At 48.8% G+C, this 21,667-nt stretch overlaps 1 protein-coding gene across 1 annotated transcript; it reads left to right on the top strand.

The window, feature by feature from the left end:
* Window positions 1-368: 368 nt before the first annotated feature.
* Window positions 369-8,801, top strand: RRP9 (ribosomal RNA processing 9, U3 small nucleolar RNA binding protein). Its single transcript, XM_012460634.2, has 15 exons — window positions 369-509; window positions 773-855; window positions 4,057-4,166; window positions 4,529-4,596; window positions 4,678-4,719; window positions 4,992-5,118; window positions 5,728-5,852; window positions 5,933-6,025; window positions 6,573-6,673; window positions 6,756-6,890; window positions 6,972-7,034; window positions 7,447-7,592; window positions 7,672-7,751; window positions 8,451-8,524; window positions 8,633-8,801. The coding sequence occupies exons 1-15, from the start codon at window positions 423-425 to the stop codon at window positions 8,724-8,726; spliced, it is 1,428 nt and encodes a 475-aa protein (XP_012316057.1). The 5' UTR covers window positions 369-422; the 3' UTR covers window positions 8,727-8,801.
* Window positions 8,802-21,667: the final 12,866 nt, after the last annotated feature.

The raw sequence follows: 21,667 nt of genomic DNA, 5'->3' as shown, positions 1-21,667 counted from the left end.
GCTGCCCAAGGAGGGGAGGAGTCACGCTCCAGAACGCGGATGGGTTCCGCGTCTCTGGCGCCGCCCAGCAGCCAAGGGGCGCAAACACCAAGAAGGCTCTTGCTCCGACTTCGAAGTCGGCCAGCAGCAGAGCGCAAGCGCCGCAGCTTCAGGCCGGAAGCGCCCGGGAGACGCCAGCTTCCCACTCGAGCCTAGGGCGGGAACCTATAGAACTCCAGGAGGCGGGGCCACAAGCGTGCATCCTATAGGTGCTTGGGGGCGTGGCAGAGCCTGCCGAAGGACCCAATGGAGCAGTGGAAGGCGGGGCCCGGGCTGTGGAAGCCTATCAGGACGCGGAATCTTGCCATGCGGCTAGGGTGCGGGAATGGTTCAGTTGCCACGTGAGTTCTCCGGTGGCTGCTGGCAGACACCCGGTGGGCATCATGTCGGCAAAAGCGGCGGCTCGAAAGCGGGGAAAGCCGGCTTCGGGGGCCGGGGCTGGTGCGGCGGCCGGCAAACGGCGGCGAAAGGTGAGCATGGTGCTTCTGCGGGCCGCGGTATGCCCTTGTGCTGGGACAACCATCCCGGGCCCTTCCCCAGCCCTTCGCCCGGGACACCAGCTGGAATCAGCTTCGTTTCTCTCTCCGCTAGCCAAATCCTAGAAAGCCGTGCGCTTAACCCGGGAGCCACTGCCTTTACCATCCTGGGGCTCATGAGGGACCCGAGGAGGCCCCTTAGTCAATGCCAGGGTGGTCGGGACTCTTGACCAAAGAAAAGACCGTATAATTCCCAGGCCGTCTCTGCGGGGGACAGGGGTATATCCAAAGGTGGCACCAAGATGAATGAGGAGATCTCCAGCGACTCTGAGAGCGAGAGGTGAGCTGTTCTTTTCCACCTAGTGGGAGGGAAAACTGAGGCCCATGGTGCATGGAAGACTCAGTGAGTCCGGGCAGAGCTAAGCCTAGAACCCAAGACTCTGGCCTTGGCTCTGAGATCGTGGCTCTTTCCTTTAGTTTCTGGTCCTGCAAAATCTCGTTTCTGCGAGGTCTGTGGATGGGAAGGACCCTAGGCCCCAATCCGAGGCTACTGCGACCTCCTTAGGTTTTGGCAGGGAGCTAAACATGGGACTGGACTGATTGTGAAATTGCAGGAAAACAGAACAAAGCTGTCAAGTATTTCTTGCATCCCTCTCCCCTTGCCACTTTTCCTGCAATTTCACAATTACTGGAGTCCCTGTCTCTTAACATGCCAGGCACTGTCTTCACTGTTGAAAGTGCAGAGTTAGGCAGGCAGGTGAAGAGAGTGTGTTGTAGTGAGATGTGTATCTTATAGTTGTGTGTCTGGGAACAGGGAAGGGACATTTAAATAGGATGAGGAGGAGTCTCTTATGGAGAGGTAGGGAAGGCATTCAGGGATCAGAGGAAAGTTTGAGGTGTAAGTGTGCCAGAATGGGTGATAGAAAAGATGGAAGGGGCTGGGCCTGGTAACCCATACCTGTGATACCAGCACTTTGGGAGGCCAAGGTGGGAGGATTGCTTGAGGTCAGGAGTTTGAGACCAGCCTGGACAACATAGCGAGCTCTTGTCTGTACAAAAAATAAAAAAGTTAGTTGGCTATGGTGGCATGCACCTGTAGTCCCACCTACTCGGGAGGCTAAGGTAGGGGGATCCCTTCCCAGGAAGTTGATGCTGCAGTGAGCTATGATCATGCACTGACCTCCGGTCTGGGTGACAGAGCAAGACCCTGTCTCTACAAAAACACAGTAACAGGAGGGGTGGTCATAGGTGCATGCAGATTCTAAAGGGCTTTGAATGCCTCCCTCATTTCTGCAGATGATGGGTGTGGTTGCTTGCAGGATTCCAAAGAGTCAGGCAAGGTGTCAGGCCTGACCCTGTGGGTTAGAGCTCTTGGATCAGGGAATCCTAGTGTCTTCCTTATGAGTTGACTTGAGAACCTCGCTTCTAGAATTGAGTATGTGTTGCCTTAATTTGCCTGCAGAAAGACTTAATGTCCTTTTTTTGTTTTTGAGACAGAGTCTCACTGTTGCCCAGGCTGGAGTGCAGTGATGTGATCTTGGCTTACTGCAACCTCTGCTTCCCTGGTTCGAGTGATTCTTCTGCCTCAGCCACCTGAGTAGTTGGGATTATAGTCCTGTACCACCATGCCTGGCTAATTATGTATGTGTAGTAGAGATGGAGTTTCACCATGGTGGCCAGGCTGGTCTCGAACTCCTGACCTCAATTGATCCACCCACCTCAGCCTCCCAGAGTGCTGGGATTACCAGCATGAGCTACCATGCCCAGCCATTAATGTACTTTTCTTAATCGGAAGGTTATTGTGGATAAGTATGTGGCAGGAAGGTTATTGTGGATGAGTGTGTGCCAGGCTAAGCACTTTTAAATATTTTTTAAATGTGTTGTGAAGCGTGTTAGATACAGAAGAGTGAATGATATACATTTGTAATTTAGAGAGTAGTGGTAAAATGGTAAACCTCTGCACTTACCACTTAGGTTAAGAACTAGAACATTTGCAGCAACTTAGAATCCCCAGCTGTTATTCCTAACTTGAGTTAATAATTTATTTGGTTTCTTTCTTCTTCTTTAAAAAAATTAATATTTTCCATTTAGGTATAATTTACATATAGTAACATTCACTTTTTAAAGTTATGGTTCGGTGAGTTTTGACAAAGATACACAGTCATGTAACTACCACTACCTTGAAGATATACAAGGGTTTCCTCACCCTCCAAAACTTCCTGCTCCTTCGTAGTCAGCTCCTCTCCCTCCCCCGGTCTGTGGTAGCCACTGCCCCTAGAATTGTGTGTTTTCTAGCATGCCATGTAAATGGAATCATAGTGTGTACTTCCCTTGCATTTCTTTACTGTTCTGCCTCATGCATTTGAATCCTTCAACCATAGATTGATTCGTTTGGCTAAACTGAGTAGAAGTCTGAACTTAGCACAGGTCCCTTGGCTGTGTAAGGGAAGGGCAGCACCAGCCCTGTTGTTGGCTGAAGACCTGCCAGGCGTAGGGCACTAAATGATTTCTGGGGCATGGTCCAGCTTTGGCTTTCCTGAGAGTTTTCGAGGTCCCTTCTGGGGAAGTCAGGGGCAGGGTTATGAGTGAGTCCTGGAAACACGGTTAGGGCAATGGACAGAGACTAGATGTCTGCGGGCACATCAACAGAGGGAATGGGCTACCCTGGATTTTCTGTGTTTGAGTGCCCATGACCTACTCTCAGCTCCCAGAAGCAGGTCAAAGCAGGACCTATCTTTGAGTGAAGTGAGTACTCTCCGCTGGTCTGAGGACTGGGGGCATGGAGGGGAAAGCAGTGACTTCATCAGTAAAGGTCAATCCTCAAGCAGTGAAGACTCATTTGGAACCTTGTCCCTAGGGTAAAGGATGGTGTGGTGGTGATGACAGTCCCGGTGTGTCTGCCTGATGGGTCCTTGGATCTGATCCAGACTGCCCCCGTCATGTCTGGGGATGGAGTCCTCTTCTCTGTTCTCTGTAGCATCTCTGGTTTCTGGCATCCCTTGCCTTCCCTTTCCCAGTTTACTCTCTTGTTTGGGGAGTACATCCTCTATCCTTCTTAAGAAAAAGAGGGAGAAACAATTCTGTGCACCTGGCACACCTGGCAGTGTCGTTGATCGTTTGACTGGGCATGGCATTTTAGGGGTCAGCATATTCCTCCAGAGCTGTGTGTGTGAGGCTCCTCTGTCTCGTTCTCAATATTGCTGTAGAGATGCCAGGGCATTTTGATTCCTGACTCTTTGTATGTGAACTGATTTCTTTTGGAAGCCTGGTTTCTCTCGGAAGCCTCCTCTTTCCCCCAGAGTTGAGAGGCTTTAGTGATCTCTTTGGGATTTGGGTCTGTTTCCACCCTTATGCGGGCTACTGAATGGGGCCTTTTAGCTTGGAGAGTCACATCCTTCAGCTTTCTGCAGTGTAGTTACCAGCCATATGGGCTGGCGGGGATGGGGAAGGTTGGATAGGAAGGTGAGCATTCAGAAGGCAGGGTCCTAGCGGCCAGAGGAACAAGCTGAACCCCTCAGACCCAGCCCCTCCCTGCCCACAGCCTACCTCCAAGGAGGCCTGAGGAGGAGGAAGAGGAAGAGCTGGAGGAAACTGCACAGGAGAAAAAGCTGCGCTTGGCCAAACTCTACCTAGAGCAGCTCCGACAGCAAGGTGAGCCAGTGGGCAGGCCGGCCATGGGCAGGGCTTGTGCCTGTGCTGGTCTGCTGCCCGCCGCTGCAGCCCCAGCCACCTGATGGGTGACCGACATGGGCGCCCAGTGAATGCCCGGGCTGTTGGTGCTGGCTGCCCTGTGGGGGTGGCCGGGAGCTCTCATGGGCCTTCCAGGAAGCAAGTACTGACAATAAGTACTGATCCAATAAGTAAAGGCACGAAGAAACCCTCCAGCCCGCCCTCCCCTCTGTGAGGCAGCTGGAACTTCCTGCATTACCCAGCCCTGGGACAGTGGGCTGGGGACAGGATGGGAGAAGAGGGGTCTGAGCCTCGGTTTACTTGGTCTGGTCTGTCCTGTGCAGAGGAGGAGAAAGCTGAGGCCCTAGCATTTGAGGAGGACCAGGTGGCGGGGCGCCTGAAGGAGGATGTGGTAGGTGTGGAGGGAGAGTTGGCGGAGGCAGGGGTGGAGCTGATCTGTTCCCAGGGTCCCATCTGACTCTTCTCCATGCAGCTTGAGCAGAGGGGCAGGCTGCAGAAGTCGGTGGCAAAGGAGGTGAGTGGGCGTGGTAAGGTTGGAGGGAATTGGGGTCCCACCTGGGTTGGTGGGCAGGCGACTCAGTGGGGGCTCGGGGTGTGGGGTCTTTGCTCTGGAACATGGTGGACACTTGGGACTATAGGGTCAGGTAAGGAGCTGGTCCCTGTAGCCTTGGGTCTTGTTTTCCTTCTGACCAGGATGGGTGGGAAGGGCCAACATGGCTGGGTGGGGTTGATGGGGATGGTGCCTTTATGCCACCAGCCACAGTGACCCAGCCCCTGTCCGCCCAGATCCAGGCCCCAGCCTTGACTGACATTCGCGTTTTACGGGGGCACCAGCTCTCTATCACATGTTTGGTCATCACCCCCGATGACTCGGCCATCTTCTCTGCTGCTAAAGACTGCACCATCATTAAGTGTGAGTGAGTGCCTGGGTGGGGCCGGAGCCCCCATGGCGCCTCCAAGATGGCTGGTCAGGGGAGCCAGAGTGGTCACGGCAGGCTGAGCCCTGAGCTGGAGGCAGGTGTGCTTCCCTAGAGGTGCTCTCTGGGTGACAGTGGAAGCTGCTGCCCGGCAGTGGGGCTTATGAGCTCCTTGTCCCTAGAGACCTTTGGATAAAGTCAGGCTGATGATTTAATGGGAATCAGTGTTGCTGGTGGGTGGCTGGACTAGAAGGCATTTCAGGCTGTGCAGTCCTGAGATTGAGTCCCCGGTCTTCCTGGGTTCCCATCCATTCTGGCTGAGCAGTTCTTCCTCTACGCACTGTGGTGACAGAACTCACACCATCAATCCCATGTCCATCCCTTTTCTTCTTTGGGCTTCATGGCTGCTGTTTGGCACTAATGTCCCTCTTCATAGATGAGGAAACTGAGGTGACTTTTCTGCAGGCTCATGGTGGCTGGGCCAGGTCTTCTGGCCGAGTCCAGTCCGGGACCTTTGCCATGGCTCTTTATTCCATGCTTGAGAGGGGTTGCCAGCCAGCCCTGTCCCTGCATCCCAGTAGCTTCTCCCCCACCCCCCACGGCAGGGAGTGTGGAGAGTGGACGGAAGCTGCATGTGATTCCTCGAGCCAAGAAGGGTGCCGAGGGAAAATCCCCTGGCCACAGCAGCCACGTCCTCTGCATGGCCATCTCCTCCGACGGCAAGTACCTTGTAAGGCCAGGTTGGCCCTGGGGGCAGGTGGGAGGTCTGGTGCACAGTGGGTGCCTGTGGTCATTGTCTTCACCCCGTAGGCCTCAGGTGACCGCAGCAAGCTCATTCTCATTTGGGAGGCCCAGAGCTGCCAGAACCTGTACACCTTCACAGGACACCGGGATGCAGTGTCGGTGAGGAGCTGGGCCTTTGCCAGTGGATAGTTAGCGGGCACGTGCTGAGTACGCCAGGCTCAGTGCTGGCCTCTGTAGTCCCGTCCTCAGGGAACCTGCATCCTGGGGTAGTGAGTGGGTAGTGAGTGGTGTTATAAAAGACATAAATGGGCCAAAGGGATGGGGAGGGCCTGGGGGACACTGGGTTGAGCTTGCTCAGGGATCAGGGAGGGCCTTGAGAAGTCCGCCTCTGGGTAGGGTGTGGCAGCTCTTAATCCCAACGCTTTGGGAGACTGGGTGGAAGGATCATGTGAGTCCAGGAAGTGGAGGCTGCAGTGAGCTATGATTGCACCATTGCACTCCAACCTGAGCAACACAGTGAGACCCTGTCTCCAAAAAAATAAAGAAGTCTGCATCTGCTCAGGAGCAGATGGGCACGTGGGCTGCACAAAAGTGCCTCCCAGGACATGCCGCATGGCTTGCTTTTTGGGAAGTCCTCCCAGGGCCTGACCTGTCTCTTGCCTGCTGTAGTCCAGGTCCCCTTTGTCCTCTCCCCATGCACCCTTAGGGGCTGGCGTTCCGCAGAGGCACCCACCAGCTCTACAGCACATCCCATGACCGCTCCGTGAAGGTGTGGAACGTGGCGGAGAACTCCTACGTGGAGACTCTGTGAGTGTGTGTGGGAGAGGGTGTGTGGATGCACGTGCATGGGTTCACGCATGACCCGTATCCTGCTCTGTCCGCTCTCCAGCTTCGGGCACCAGGACTCTGTGGCTGCACTAGATGCCCTGAGCCGGGAGTGCTGTGTGACGGCCGGGGGCCGGGATGGGACTGTACGTGTGTGGAAGATCCCTGAGGAGTCCCAGCTTGTCTTCTACGGCCACCAGTAAGGTGGCCTGCCATGCCAGTGGGCTACATGGGCTGGGGGTGGGCTTGGGCCATGCCCCATAACAGCCCCTTTCTCCAGGGGCTCCATCGACTGCATCCACCTAATCAACGAGGAGCACATGGTGTCTGGCGCAGACGATGGGTAAGGGCGCCTTTGGATGTCTCTGGCCACGCCTTCTGCTCCCGAGCGCTGGCTGCCTGCAGGGCCCTGAGCTTGCCTCATGCAACCCCCAGTGGGGTAGCTGTTGTAATCTCTTTTCATAGATGAGGACGCTGAGGCAGGGAGCTCAGATGACCTTATCTGAGCTGTGTGCTCTTGACCCCTTCCTGTCATGTGGCCTTTTTTCTTTTTTTTAGAACTAAAAAAAATTTATTGTGGGTACCTAGTAGTTGTATGTATTTATGGGGTACATGAGATGTTTTGATACAGGCATGCAATATGTCATAATCACATCATGGAAAGCGGTGTATCCATCCCCTCAAGCATTTAGCCTTTGTATTACATGTGTTGCCTTTTCTGGCCCCTCACTGCTGTACTCCCTCCCTGTCCATAGTTCTGTGGCCTTGTGGGGCCTCTCCAAGAAGCGACCACTTGCCCTGCAGCGTGAAGCTCACGGGCTGCGGGGGGAGCCAGGCCTGGAACAGCCCTTCTGGATATCATCGGTGGCAGCCCTCCTCAACACAGATCTCGTGGCCACAGGTGGGTGCCCTGAGAGGCAGGGAAGAGGGGCTGCTGGGTGGGCTGGTGTGGGGGTTGCTCACTGTCCCTGTCTCCCCAGGCTCCCACAGCTCCTGCTTGCGGCTTTGGCAGTGTGGGGAAGGCTTCCGGCGGCTTGACCTTCTCTGTGACATCCCGCTGGTGAGTGAGTGGGCTTGAATGCTCAGCCTGTCTTTGCCACACTGCTGAGGCCCTTGGAATTAGCTCTGTAAGGTCTTCCTGTCAGAAGGGAACCTTCTGAGGGCAGGGCCAGCTCCTAGCACAGGGCCTGGCAGGAACCCTCCCCACTTTCCCTCTTCTGCTCCCCTTCCTAGCCTAGGCCCTGTCCAGGGTGCTGGGGTACAAATCAGGGAGCAGCAGCATGGGCAAAGGCATGGAGGCCTGGCCCTGTGATGGGTTTTGCACCGCTAGTGCCAGATTGGGTGCTAGGCTAGAGTGTGTGGACTTGACTGTCCACACTGGGGTGACCTGGGGGAGAGTGGCAGGATCTGTCAGTGATGTGTGCTCAGAATGTGGGGTCTGGGTCAGTGGGGAGTCATGGGGTCTCTAGGGCCCCACAACCAGGAGCCAGCCTCAGGCCATGGCCTTGACAGACTTGGTGTACACTGCCTCCTTCATCCTCACAAACTCACTGCCAGCCCAGTGCTCTGCTTACCCTCATCTCGCAGATTTGGAAGCTGAGGCCCTGTTAGGTAAAGGGCTGGCCTGTGTCACCAGGTGGCAGGAGGCAGAGCAGGGATTTAACCCAGGCCTGGTAAGGCCCAGCCCTTGACTGTGATGCTGAAGATGGCGGTGGAGGGACGTTCTAATGTCTTTTCATGTCTTTCTCTCTCTGCTCAGGTGGGTTTTATTAACAGCCTCAAGTTCTCCAGCTCTGGGGACTTCCTGGTAGCTGGGGTGGGGCAGGAGCACAGGTAAGTGTGGCCCTTGAGGGTGTGGGTGAGGTGCTGCAGGCTGGACAACTTCGTGGAAATGGGCTGGAGACTGGTCCAGGTCTAAGCTGCTTCTTGTGCTCCCTGCAGGCTTGGCCGATGGTGGCGAATCAAAGAGGCTCGGAACTCTGTCTGCATCATCCCACTCCGCAGGGTCCCTGCACCCCCAGCTGCTGGCTCCTGACACCCTCCTTATTTAAGTCCTTCCCAGGCCATGGCCCACCCTCTTTGTATTAAAAGCCTCCTCTTTTGGGCCTTGTCTCTTGTAGCTTCTTGTGGGAGTGGAGTTGGGGGTGCATCAGGGGCTGGATGGGAGGCGGCCTGGGAGGGACAGGGCTCCAGCAGTCTCTTGGCTCTGCCCCTCTGCTAACCTGAGGGCCGTTATCCTTTTCCAAAGAACATGGGATGGAGACCTCAGCTGGCTCCTGGCTCCTGGCCCCTCCCTGAGTCTCCTGCACCACCTCACTGGGCTGGCTGCCCGTCACTGCTCTTGGGTGGTCGGGGTCAGAAGCTGCTCACCCTTCAAGCCATGGCTTGTAAGGGCTGGTGCTGGGATCAGAACTGGACTGTAGACAGCAGACTTGCAAGTCAAGCTGGCTTGGCTTTCCCAGGTCAGGTCAGGAAGCTGGTGGGAACAGACTGCCCCTGAGGTGTGGGGGGTGGGGAGTGGGAATGGGACCCTGCACTGGTGGGCTTGCTGTTTGGGGACAGGGGTCCAAGTTGGGAGGAGTGCTGTCTTTGGTCAAATGTCAGAACCAGGCTGCGGTGCTCATCACAGCCAGGACCTGCCTGCCAGGCAAGTGAGTCAGTGAATGCCCACTTTCCCAGATTTCACTGAGTGGGTAGCTCTCTCCTGCTGTGGGGTGAAGCCAATGAGGAGGAGGCAGAGGTGGACTGAAGGTGCAGAGCACAGCGAGGTCCCCTCCTCTCAGGAAAAAGGAGAAGGGGATGAGGGAAAGCCTTTGCCCATAGGGCCCAACAGCTGAACTTGTGAAGGAGTGGTGTGGTCCCCTGAGAGAGGAAGCCACCCCCTGTTGCCCCCATGCTCATGAGGCCTCCCCCTCAGACTGACCTGTGCCTGCCTGCAATTAACCTGGGACCAGAGGGGTCGAGTTCAGGCTGAGCCTCTGAAAAATACTATTTATTTATTTATTTATTTTTGAGACGCAGTTTCGTTCTTGTTGCCTAGGCTGGAGTGCAATCTTGGCTCATTGCAACCTCCGCCTCTCAGGTTCAGGCGATTCTCCCGCCTTAGCCTCCTGAGTAGCTGAGATTACAGGCATGCACCACCACTCCTGTCTAATTTTTGTATTTTTAGTAGGGACAGGGTTTTGTCGTGTTGGCCAGGCTGGTCTCAAACTCCTGACCTCAGGTGATCCATGCACCTCAGCCTCCCAAAATGTTGGGATTACAGGTGTGAGCCACTGCCTGGCCTGAAAAATCCTATTACTGATGAGAAGATGTTGGTAGAATTCACTCATTCCTATGTCCCATCACACATTGAGCTCAGCAATGTTATAAACACATCTGAAGAACACTGCACATGACACGGAAAAGCCCCTGAATATGTGAACCCTTTCCTATTAGTACATCGTCACCGAATGAAAATGACGACTCCAACTTGGAAGTGAAGGTAACTTCTCCCATGGTTTCTATTCTCAGCCTTTCTCTGTTGGGGCTTCCTTGCTATTGGATTCTTGAGCCGAGGCTGCTATCAGCAAACCCAGTGCCTCAGTCTCTCCCAGGACTCTTCTCCTCACCTCCTCTTTGGCCAAAATCTGGCTGTTCTGGGAGGGTTGAGTTCCATCCAGCTCTCAGGCTGAGATTGAGTAGGTGTTCATGACTCCTGCATCCATTAGCTATTGCTGGGTGACAAACCATCCTAAAACTGGCTTAGAACCATTAGTGTGCAAGAGTCTGTAGGCCAGCTGGGGGTTTCTTCTGGTCCCAGCTGAGCTTGCTCATGCTTTTGCAGTCAGCTGTGTGTTTGGAGCTCTGCTGACCTTGACTTGTCCATGTTTGGAGGTTGGCTGGCAATGGACACACTGGGAGAACTGCACTTCCACATGTGGTTTCTCATTCTCTAGCAGGCTAGCCCAGGCCAGGTTTGTTCACTTATCTGCACAGGGCTAAGAAGAGAGAAGCATGAAAGTCATCTAGAGGTCTGGGCTTGGATCTGGCACTTCCATCACGTTCAGCTGTCCAAAGTGAATGGCAGGCCATCCCAGATTCAAGGGAAAGAAACTTCCTCTTTTGATGGGAGCAACCGCCATGTCATGTTGTGAAGGGCACAGAAACGGGACATTTCGGCAGCGAATCCACAGTGTGTCCAGTCCAGAACATCACTCCACCTTTCTCCTGCCAGAGCTGGGCTCTTACTCCTGAGTGGGCAGAAGATGGTACTAGAGGGCAACCTTAGACTCTGATGGTCCAGGAAGAGTCAAGGATGGGATGGCCAGACCCTAGCCCTCTGGCCACTATTTTTTTTTTTTTTAACAGGGTCTCTCTCATCCAGGCTGGAGTACAGTGGCACTGTTTTGGCTCACTGTGACCTCTGCCTCCCTGGTTCAAATGATTCTAATGCCTCAGCCTCCCAAGTAGCTGGGTTTATAGGCATGCACCACTACACCTGGCTAAATTTTGTATTTTTGGTAAAGACGAAGTTTCACCATGTTGGCTAGGCTGGTCTCAAACTCCTGGCCTCAAGTGATCTGCCTGCCTTGGCCTCCCAAAGTGCTGGGATTACAGATACAAGCCACGGCACCTGACTGCCCCCCGGCCACTATTAGGAGATTGGCATGACAGATGAGCAGCCAGTATCCACTCTTCCCTCCTTCCTGAGAGTGGGCCTAGAAGTACAGTCTGTACCTCTGAGCCACCCAAACTACAGCCATTCTCAGGGAATCTACCATTAATCCTAACTTCAAAAGGGAAACTAGAAGTCAGGAAGGTGAAGGCAAGAGGGCTGGCAACCCATCTTCTAGGGGGCTAGGCTCACTTTGTAGGGATGGTGACAGTAATATGTCTTCCATACCTGTTGCATGGTCTGCCAGGTACTCATTCCCATTTCTTTCTGAAAGTGTAACTCCAGTTTCTCTTGGGAAACTATCCCTCACACCTTGTAGCATATCCATCCATCTGTCCATCTGTCGATCCATCCATTGATTCATCCATCCATCCATTGATCCATCCATCCGTCCATCTGTCCATCTGTCCAACAACACTTTATTGTGTTCCAGTGATGCCCCAGCTACTGTTCTAGGCCATGGTGATGCAGAAACGAACAAGAAAAATTCCTGCATTCAAGAGGCCTACATTCTGGAGGTATAAAGCATGTAAATAAGCAGACACAGTGCAAATCCAGATGATTAGTGTTATGAAGAGGTCAAGCAGAGTGAGAGGACAGAGACTGGGGTAAGGTCTCTGGAGAAGTGACATCCAGTGAGACCTGAATGATGGGAAGAACTGGGGGAAGAGCACCCCTAGTCTTGAAATCACCTGAGCAAAGGTCTAAGACAAGAGAATCTTCCTCAAGGAGCCACTTTCCAGGGCCTCCTGACTAGAGAAGTGTGTGGACAGAAACCCGAGGCAGAGTTGAGTAAGACAGAGGGATAGCTGGTGCAGGACGGGGTTGGCTCCCAGCTAAGTGGCCTGTCCCTTTCAACTCCTCTTAGTCTATCATGTCTCTGCCTCATTTCTCTCTTTTTTTTTTTTTTGAGACGGAGTTTCGCTCTTGTTACCCAGGCTGGAGTGCAATGGCGCGATCTCGGCTCACCACAACCTCTGCTTCCTGGGTTCAGGCAATTCTCCTGCCTCAGCCTCCTGAATAGCTGGGATTACAGGCACGCGCCACCATGCCCAGCTAATTTTTTGTATTTTTAGTAGAGACGGGGTTTCACTGTGTTGACCAGGATGGTCTCGATCTCTTGACCTCGTGATCCACTCGCCTCGGCCTCCCAAAGTGCTGGGATTACAGGCATGAACCACCGCGCCCAGCCCTCTGCCTCATTTCTCTTCCCCACCCCTACCTTTCCAATGCTGGCTCTTCTGGTTGCTGTCCGGTTCCCAGGGCTGAACTCCACCATCCCCTATGCAGAGCTTCCTCAAACCCAGCCCAGTCACTTTCTGCTCACCCCACCTCTACTGGGGTCACTGGGTACAGGGAAGTGCAATGGCAGGAGCTGTCCCTAGGCATGGAGAAAAGGATCTCAGGACTTCAGGGCTTTGGGTCTCCCTAGAGAAGCATCTGGTCCTCTTTTACTTTATAATATTCATTCATTAAATGAGCATTTATTTAGTACTTGCTCCTTGCTGGCACTTTTTAGCATCTGAGGAAAATGCTCAGATTCTGCCAGCAAGGAGCCAGATGAAGGAAGAGACAGGCCAGCAAAGGTGACCGTATAAGATCAGGTGGGGACCGCAGGTGGATATAGATCAGGTGGAGATCTATAAAGGGGGCCATGGGGCTTTCCCAAGGTGCAGGATCCACCAAGTAAACTCCTGGGTCCTCCTGGGAGGCTGCTGTGTCAGGGGCTGCATGCGAGGGTCATTTATCTGGGGATGGGGCTAGGGATGCTACAGAAGAAATGCCGGAGGCAGGGGCTGACGGTCGCCTTAGACAGCCCACTCCCAGGAGCCCTGCGTTCCCTCCTCTGCAGGCCATGGGGCTGGGAGCACAGGCGGAGGGCTGGTCCCACTGGGACCCTCGCTGAGCCTGGCTTTCTTCTCCCTTTTCCAGCCCTCCCTCAAGGGGCCCACTGAGAACCTCTGGGGGAAACTCCGGTAGAGGAGATGGAGAACGGTGGGGGTGGGATGGGAGAATGGTGCCCCAGGATGCTGGTACTTCTGCGCTCAGCGCTCACCCACAGTGGGCCTGAGGGGCCTGTGTCTTGCTCCCTGTGCTGCATCGCTTACCCCAGCTCCAGGAGGCTCACCCCACCATGCTCACCCCAGGCTCCTCACCCAGCGCACCCTCCAGTCTCCCCTTAGATGGCGTCTCCCTCTGCTCCTCAGCCCCTGCGGCGCCTCCTCCCTGCCCACTGGCTAGAGGCTGAGCTGGTCCTGGTGGCACTCCAGGTCCCAGAACTCACCCTGCCTCTAGGGTCATCAAATCCGGCAATGCCCCAGCCCTGAGTCTCGTCCCTGTCTGGGTCTTCCTCCATTCTGTGCTCCAGCTCTCTAGCCACCCTGGGCTCCAAATGTGGGATCTTTCCTGTGCCCTAGGAGTGCAGGAAGCTTCATCTCTTTGCTTCTCATTTAAACCCAAATAGGAGGATCATGATTGTTTTAAGTTGTTTTTAAAATTTATACACACTAAACTTGTTTTATGTGACATATGGGGCTTCTGAATTTTTAAAAATTATTGTGCAGTGAAACTGACTTTTTTTCTGTGAGTTATATAGTGTAACACATGTACAGATTCATGTAACCACCATCACAACTAAGATACAGAATAGTCCGTTACCCTAAAACAATCCCCTTGGTACCCCTTTGTGGTCAGACCTCCCCCATCTCTAACCTCGGGCAGCCACTGAGCTGTATTTTGGAGAATGTCACATGAATGAAATCATACAGTATGTAACATTTTGAGACTGTCTTTTTCAATTCAGCATAGTGTCTTTGAAATTCATTCACATTTTCACATCTTTTTCCTACTGAGTGGTATTCTATTGTACGGATGGACTCCAGTTTGTTTATCCATTCATATTGTGATGAACATTTGGGTTGTTTCAAATTTTTGGTGACTACGAATAGAGCTGCTACAAAGCTGGACACGGTGGCTCACGCCTGTAATCCCAGCACTTTGGGAGGCTGAGGTGGATGGATCACCTGAGTTCAGGAGTTTGAGACCAGCCTGGCCAACATGGTGAAATGCTGTCTCTACTAAAAATACAAAAATTTAGCCAGGTGTGGTGGCATGCACCTGTAATCCCCGCTACTTGGGAGGCTGAGGCAGGAGAATTGTGTGAACCCGGGAGGTGGAGGTTGCAGTGAGCTGAGATCACACCATTACACTCCAGCCTGGACAACAGAGTGAGACTCTGTCTCAAAAAAAAAAAAAAAAAAAAAAAAAAAAAAGGCTACTCTGAATATTCAAGGACCACTTTTTCACTTCTCAAGGTTAAATACCAAGGAGCTAGATTGCTGGGTCATATGTTGAACTTTATAAGAAGCTGCCAAACTATTTTCTGGAGCAGCTGTACCATTTCACATCCCTGCCAGCAATTTATAATGGATGTGGAGACTTCCAGTCGCTCCACATCCTTTATAACACTTGTTACTGTCAGTATTTTAAATTTTATCCATTTGAATAAATGTGTGGTGGTATCTCATTTTAGTGTTAATTTGTATTTCCTAGTGGATAATGGTGTTGGATATCTTTCATGCAGTTATTTTCCATCTGTATGTCTTCTTTGGTGAAGTATCTGTTCAAATCCTTTGCTCATTTTAGTATTATGTTGTTTGTCTTTTAAGAATGTCAAATAAATAGAATTATACAGCATATAACATTTTGAGAGTGGCTTCTATTACTCAACCTAATGTCTCTGAGGTTTGTACGAGTGGTTGTGTGTATTCACAGCTTGTTCCTCTTCGCTGCTGGAATGACAGCAGTTCGTGTTTATCCATTCTCCTTTTGAAGCATATTTGGGTTGTTTCCAGTTTTTGGCTATTACAGTTAAAGCTGCTGTGAACCTTTGTGTACATGTTTTTGCGTGAGTGTAAGGTTTAATTTCACTAGGGCAAATACCCAAGAGTGGGATTGCTGGGCGATTTGGTAAGTATATGTTTACCTTATAAGAAACTGCCAAATCATTTTCCAGCATGGTTGTATTTTTCTCATTCCAACCAGCAGTGTGTGAGTGTTCCAGTTCCTCATCATTCTTGCCAGCTTTTGGTGTTGCCAGGATTTTTAATTTTAGCATTTCTAACAGAGGCATAGAGATAGCTCATTGTGGTTTGAATTTGCATTTTCCTAATGGCTAATTATATTGAACATATATCAATACATTCACTTGCTATTATTATATCCTCTTTGATGGTGTGTTTGTTCAAGTCCTTTGTCCATTTTTAATTGGGTTTGTTTACTTATTATTTAATTTTGAGAATTCTTGATAATAGTCTCAATACAAATCCCTTCTAGAATGTGATTTGCATACATTTTCTCCAATTCTGTGGCTTGCTTTTCCATTCTGTTAACAGTTTTTTTCACTGAGCAAAAGTTTTAAATTTTGAAGTCACATTCGTCATTTTTTCTTTCATGGATAATGCTTTTGGTATTATATCAAAGAAGTATTTGGTTAACTCAATTACGAAAAATTTTCTCTTGTTCTTAAAATTTTACATTTTGCATTTACAGCTATATCTATTTTGGGTTAATTTTTTATAAGGTAGGAAGTTTAGGCTGAGAGTCTTTTTTTAATTTTCTGATAGATGTCCAATTATCTCAACATCATTACAAAAAAAAAGACTACTCTTTCTCCATTAAATTGCCTTTGCACCTTTGTGGGAAAAAAAGCAATTAGTCATATTTATGGAGATCTATTTCGGGACATTCTATTGTGATCCATTTATCTGTGTTTCTAATCTTCACTAATGCCACACTGTTTTGATTACTATAGCTTTATAGTAAGCCTTTTTTTTTTTTTTTGAGACAGAGTTTTGCTCTTTTTACCCAGGCTGGAGTGCAATGGCACCATCTTGGCTCACTGCAACTTCTGCCTCCCAGTTTCAAGTGATTCTCCTCCCTCAGCCCCCCAAGTAGCTGGGATTATGGGCATGTGCCACCATGCCCAGCTAATTTTGTATTTTTAGTAGAGATGGGATTTCACCATGTTGGTCAGCCTGGTCTTGAACTCCTGACCTTGTGATCTGCCCACCTCGGCCTCCCAAACTGCTGGGATTACAGGCATGAGCCACCATGCCTGGCCTTATAGTAAGTCTTAAAATTGAGTTATGTGAGTCTTTCAACTTTTTTTATCTTCAAAATTGTGCTATCTTAGTTCCTCTGCTTTTCTATATAAATTTTAGAATCAGCTTGTCTCTTCTAAAATGCTGCTTGGGATTTTGATTCAAGTGACATTTAATTTATGGACCAATTTGGGGAGTATTTAGCTATATTGAGTCTTCCAATCAATAGACACAATATATCTTTCCAATAGACATATATCTTTCTATTTGTGTCTTTTTATTTTGCTTATCAGCATTTTGTATATTTCAGAATATGTATTCTGCTTATGTTTTATTACGTATGTGTTTTATTAGGTGAGACAAATCCAATTATTATATTTTTGGAGCTAATGTAAATGATACTGTTTTTATAATTTTGGTTTCCCACAATTTATACAAGTATATAGACATATGATTAAATTTTGTATGTTAACCTTACATCTTTTTTTCTTTGAGCATGGAATAAATACTTATTTTAATCTTGCTAAGCTCACTTAGCTTTAAGGGCTTTTGGTGGAGTCCTTGAGATTTCCTACATAGACAATCACCGTGAATATGGACACTTGTATTTCTTTTTGAATGCATATGCCTTTTATTTCTTTTTCATGCTTTGTTGCACTAAGACTTCCAGCACAATCTTGAGCAGGAGTGGTGAGAGTGGACCCATTGTCTTGTTCCCAACCATAAGCGTGAATATTTAGTTTTCACCATTAACAATTATTTTACCTGTCAGTTCTTTTTAGAATCCCTTTATGGTGTTGAAGAAGTACTCTTCTGTTCCTAGCTTGCTGAGTTTTTATCATGTATTGCTGTTGAATTTTTTTTTTTTGTCTATTGATTGGAAGACAGAGTCTCACTCTGTTGCCCAGGCTAGAGTGCAGTGGCGTGATCTCGGCTCACTGCAACCTCTGCCTCCCAGGTTTAAGTAATTCTCCTGTCTCTGCCTCCCAAGTAGCTGGGATTACAGGCATGTACCATCACACCTGGCTAATTTTTGCATTTTTAGTGGAAACAGGGTTTCACCATGTTGGCCAGGCTGATCTCAAACTCCTGACCTCAGGTGATCTGTCCACCTTGGCCTCCCAAAGTGCTGGGATTACAGGCCATGGCATGCGGCCAACTTATTTATTTTTATTTTATTTATTTATTTTTTGAGACAGGGTCTCATTCTGTTGCCCAGGCTGGACTGCAATGCACAGTCTTGGCTCACTGCAACCTCTGCCTCCCAGGTTCAAGCGATTCTCCTGCCTCAGCCTCAGCTGGGATTACAGGTGCCCGCCACCACATCCGGCTAATTTTTGTATTTTTAGTAGAGACAGATTTCACATGTTGGCCAGGATGGTCTTGAACTCTTGAGCTCAGGCGATCTGCCTGACTCAGCCTCCCAAAGTGTTGGGATTACAGGAGTGAGCCACTGCGTCCAGCCTACTTATGTGATTTTTTTCTTTAATCTGCTTATATGATGGATTGTATCGATTGATTTTTTTTGAATATAGAAACTTCCTCGAATTCCTATAATAATCCCAATTGGTAGTGGTGTATTATTCTTTTTGTTTATTGCTAGATTTGATTAGCTAATATTTTGCTATTTTTTTTCTATGTTCATGAGGAACATAGTTTTATTTTCTTGTAATGTCTTTGCTGGTTTTGATATCGAGGTAATTCTGCTCTCTAAAGCTATTTGAAAATGGTTCCCTTCAGTTATATTTTATGGAAGAAATTGTATAGAACTGGTGCTATTTCTTCTTTAAATGTTTGGTAGAATATGCCAGCAAAGCCATCTTTATCTGGAATTTTCTTTATTAGAAAGTTTTAAACATCAAAGTCAATTTCTTTTCTTTTCCTTTGTTTTTTTTAATTAAGATGGAGTTGTGTCACCCAGGCTGGAGTGCAGTGGTGCAATCATAGCTCACTGCAGTAACTCCTGGGCTCAAGTGTTCCTTCTGCCTCAGCTGGGATTATAGGTGCACACCACCATGCCCAGCTAATTTTTTTATTTTTATTTTTTGTGGAGATGGGATCTCGCTATGTTGATCAGGCTGGTCTCAAACTCCTGGCTTCAAGTGATCCTCCTGCCTTAGCGTCCCAAAGTGCTGGGATTACAGGTGTGAACCACCGTGCCCAGCCCTGGTGCAGTGGCTCATGCCTGTAATCCCAGCATTTTTTTTTTCTTTCGATGCCAAACACTTTACTCTCCTTTGCTCAGATGATTTCTGATGAGAAGTTTGCTGTATTTCTTATCTTTGCTCTTCTGTGTGTAAGGTGTTCCTCTCCACTCCCCTGGCTTTTCAACATTTCCTCTTTGTCTTGATTTTCAGCCATTTGAATACGATGTGCATCGGTGTCATTTTTGATATCTATCCTGTTTGGTGTTCTCTGGGTTTCTGGGATCTATGGTTTGGTATCTACCATTAATTTGGAAAGTTCTTGGCCAATTTTTCTGCAAATACTTCTTCTGCTCTGTTCTCTCTTCTTTTTTAGGTATTCCAATGACACATATATTACACATTTTAGAAATTATCCCTCAGTTCTTGGATACATTGTCTTTTTTCCCTTTGTATTTTAGTTGGGAAGTTTCTATTGGCATATTTTCAAGCTCACTGATTTTTTTCTCAGTCATGTCAGGCTACAGGTGAGTCCACTGAAGACATTCTTCATTTCTGTTGTTACTGTGTTTTTAAATTTCTAGCTTTCCTTTTGATTCTTTCTTAGAGTCTCCATCTCTCTACTTATATTACCCATCCATTCTTGCATTACTTTTTCCATTTGAGCCCTTCACACAATAATCATATTTACTTACATTTCTCTGTCTGATAATTTCAATATCTGTGTTATATCTGAATTTGATTCTGATGAGTGTTTTGTCTCTTCAAATTATGTTTTGTGTGGTATGTTTTGCCTTTTGTCATGCTTGTAGTTTTGTGTTGAAAGCTGGAGGTGGACTGGGTGTGGTGGCTTCTACCTGGAAGAAGGTAATCCCAGTGCTTTGGGAGGCTGAGGTGGGATTATTGCTTGAGGTCAAGAGTTCAAGACTAGCCTGGGCAACATAGTGAGACCCCATCCCCCCCCAAAAAATTGCATGGCCTGGTGGCATACTCCTGTAGTCCTAACTACTCAGGAGGTTGAGGTGGGAGGATTGCTTGAGCCCAGGAGTTCGAGTCTGCAGTGAGCTATGATTGTGCCACTACACTCCAGCCTAGGAGAAGAGAACAAGATCTTGTCTCTAAAAAAAGAAAAGAAAAAGCTGGACACGCATCAGAAACTGAGGTAAATAGGCCTTTAGTGTGAGGATTTATGTTAATCTGCTAGGTTTGGGCTGTGGTTTTCTTTTGCTTGTTTTTGAGACGGTCTCACTGTTGCCTAGGCTGGAGTGCAGCTCACTACAACCTCTTCCTCCTGGGCGCAGGTGATCCTCCTGCCTCCTGAGTAGCTAGAACTGCAGGCATGCACCACCATGCCTGGCTAACTTTTGTATTGTTTTATACAGAGACAGGGTCTCACCTTGTTGCCCAGCTAATCTAGAACTCCTGGGCTTAAGTGATCTGCCTGCCCTGGCTTCCCAAAGCATTAGGATGACAGGTGTGAGCCACTGCATGCGGCCTGGGCTGTGTTTAGAATCCATCACTCCTAAATGTCTTCTCATGTTCCCCTCCTCTCACCCCTCCTGAAGCCCCACCTCCATCTTAAGGAAATCACTGATGTGCTCTCTGACATTTTAGATTAGTTTGTATTTTTCTAGAATTTTATACCAATGAATTCTATAGGATATATACAATTTTTACTGACATAGAAGAGTTGTACATGTTTATGGGGTACATGTAATATTTTAATACATGCATAGAATGTATAATGATCAAGTCAAGTTAATTGGGATATCCATCACTTCAGACATTTGGGAGCAACCTGGATGGAACTGGAAGACATATTGAGTGAAATAAGCTAGGCACAGAAAGGCAAATATTACATTTTCTCACTCCTATGTGGGAGCTAAAAAAATTGGTCTCATGGGTAGAATGATGGTTACCAGAGGCAGGAAAGGGTGGGGGATGAGGAAGAATGAAGACATATTGGTTAATGGGTGCAAAAATTCAGTTAGCTAGGAGGAATAAGTTGAAGCGTTAGCACAGTAGGGTGGCTATAGTTAAGGATTTACTGCATGTGGCTGGGTGCTGTAGTTCGCACCTGTAATCCCAGCACCTTGGGAGGTAGAGGCGGGCAGATCACCTGAGGTCAGGAGTTCGAGATCAACCTGGCCAACAGAGCAAAACCCCATCTCTACTAAAAGTACAAAATTAGCCAGGCATGGTGGTGCAAGCCTGTAATCCCAGCTACTTGGGAGGCTGAGGCATGAGAATCGCTTGAACTCAAGAGGCGGAGGTTGCAGTGAGCCCAGATCAAGCCACTGCACTCCAGCCTGGGTGACAGAGTGAGATCCTGTCTCAAAAAAAAAAAAAGAATTTATTGTATGTTTCAAAATAGTTGGAGGATTTGAAATGTTCTCAACACAAAGAGATGATAAATATTTTAGGATATATTCTTTTAATCTGTATACTTTTAAACAAAACTTACTTTGAGATTAAGCCCTCTTACTGCATATATCCAGAGTTTATTCCTTTTTATTGTGGAATAATTTGTGTCTCATTGAATGGGTGTGCTATATTTTGTTTATGTGTTCACATTTGTGTTGTTTTAAGGTTTTGTCTGTTACAAATAAAGTTGCTATGAACATGAGTGTACAAGTCTTTATGTACACATACGCTCTTGTTTCACTTGGGTAAATACGTAGGACTTCCTGAAATACCACGGGGGAAAAAAAAGAAAAATACTGAGGGCTGGAATAGGAGGGCCACATGGTAGGTATATGCAGAATGTTTTAAGAACTGTCAAACTTTTTGCACAGTTGTACCATTTTTCATTCTTATGAGCAGTGTGTACGAGTTCGGTCCCATCTAAAGAGTTCAAGTTGCTCTACATCCTTACGGGCTCTTGGCATGCGTCTTTTAAATTGTAGGCATTTTAATATGTGGGCCATATTAGTTTATAGTTCTAGTCTACATTTCCTAATTACTAAGGATTTTGAGTATCTATACACATACTTACTTACCGCTGAGATATCTTCTTTGGCTCCCGCTTCCCGCACAGTTGCCTGGAAACTCTCCAGGCAGTAAATCTCAGTTG

The sequence above is a fragment of the Aotus nancymaae genome, unplaced genomic scaffold, assembly GCF_030222135.1.
Source record: "Aotus nancymaae isolate 86718 unplaced genomic scaffold, 86718_ANA_hifiasm-v0.15.2.pri h1tg000067l, whole genome shotgun sequence".
In the NCBI taxonomy this organism is placed as follows: domain Eukaryota; kingdom Metazoa; phylum Chordata; class Mammalia; order Primates; family Aotidae; genus Aotus; species Aotus nancymaae.
This window is presented reverse-complemented; position numbering and strand designations above follow the sequence as displayed.

What these genes read in the sequence shown, in the direction of transcription:
- RRP9 (XM_012460634.2), top strand. Translation starts at nt 423, where the DNA reads ATGTCGGCAAAAGCGGCGGCTCGAAAGCGGGGAAAGCCGGCTTCGGGG. An exon ending in AGAGCAGCTCCGACAGCAAG is followed by an intron (nt 4,167 to 4,528) that starts GTGAGCCAGTGG and finishes TGTCCTGTGCAG; the next exon opens with AGGAGGAGAAAGCTGAGGCC. An exon ending in GGCGCCTGAAGGAGGATGTG is followed by an intron (nt 4,597 to 4,677) that starts GTAGGTGTGGAG and finishes TTCTCCATGCAG; the next exon opens with CTTGAGCAGAGGGGCAGGCT.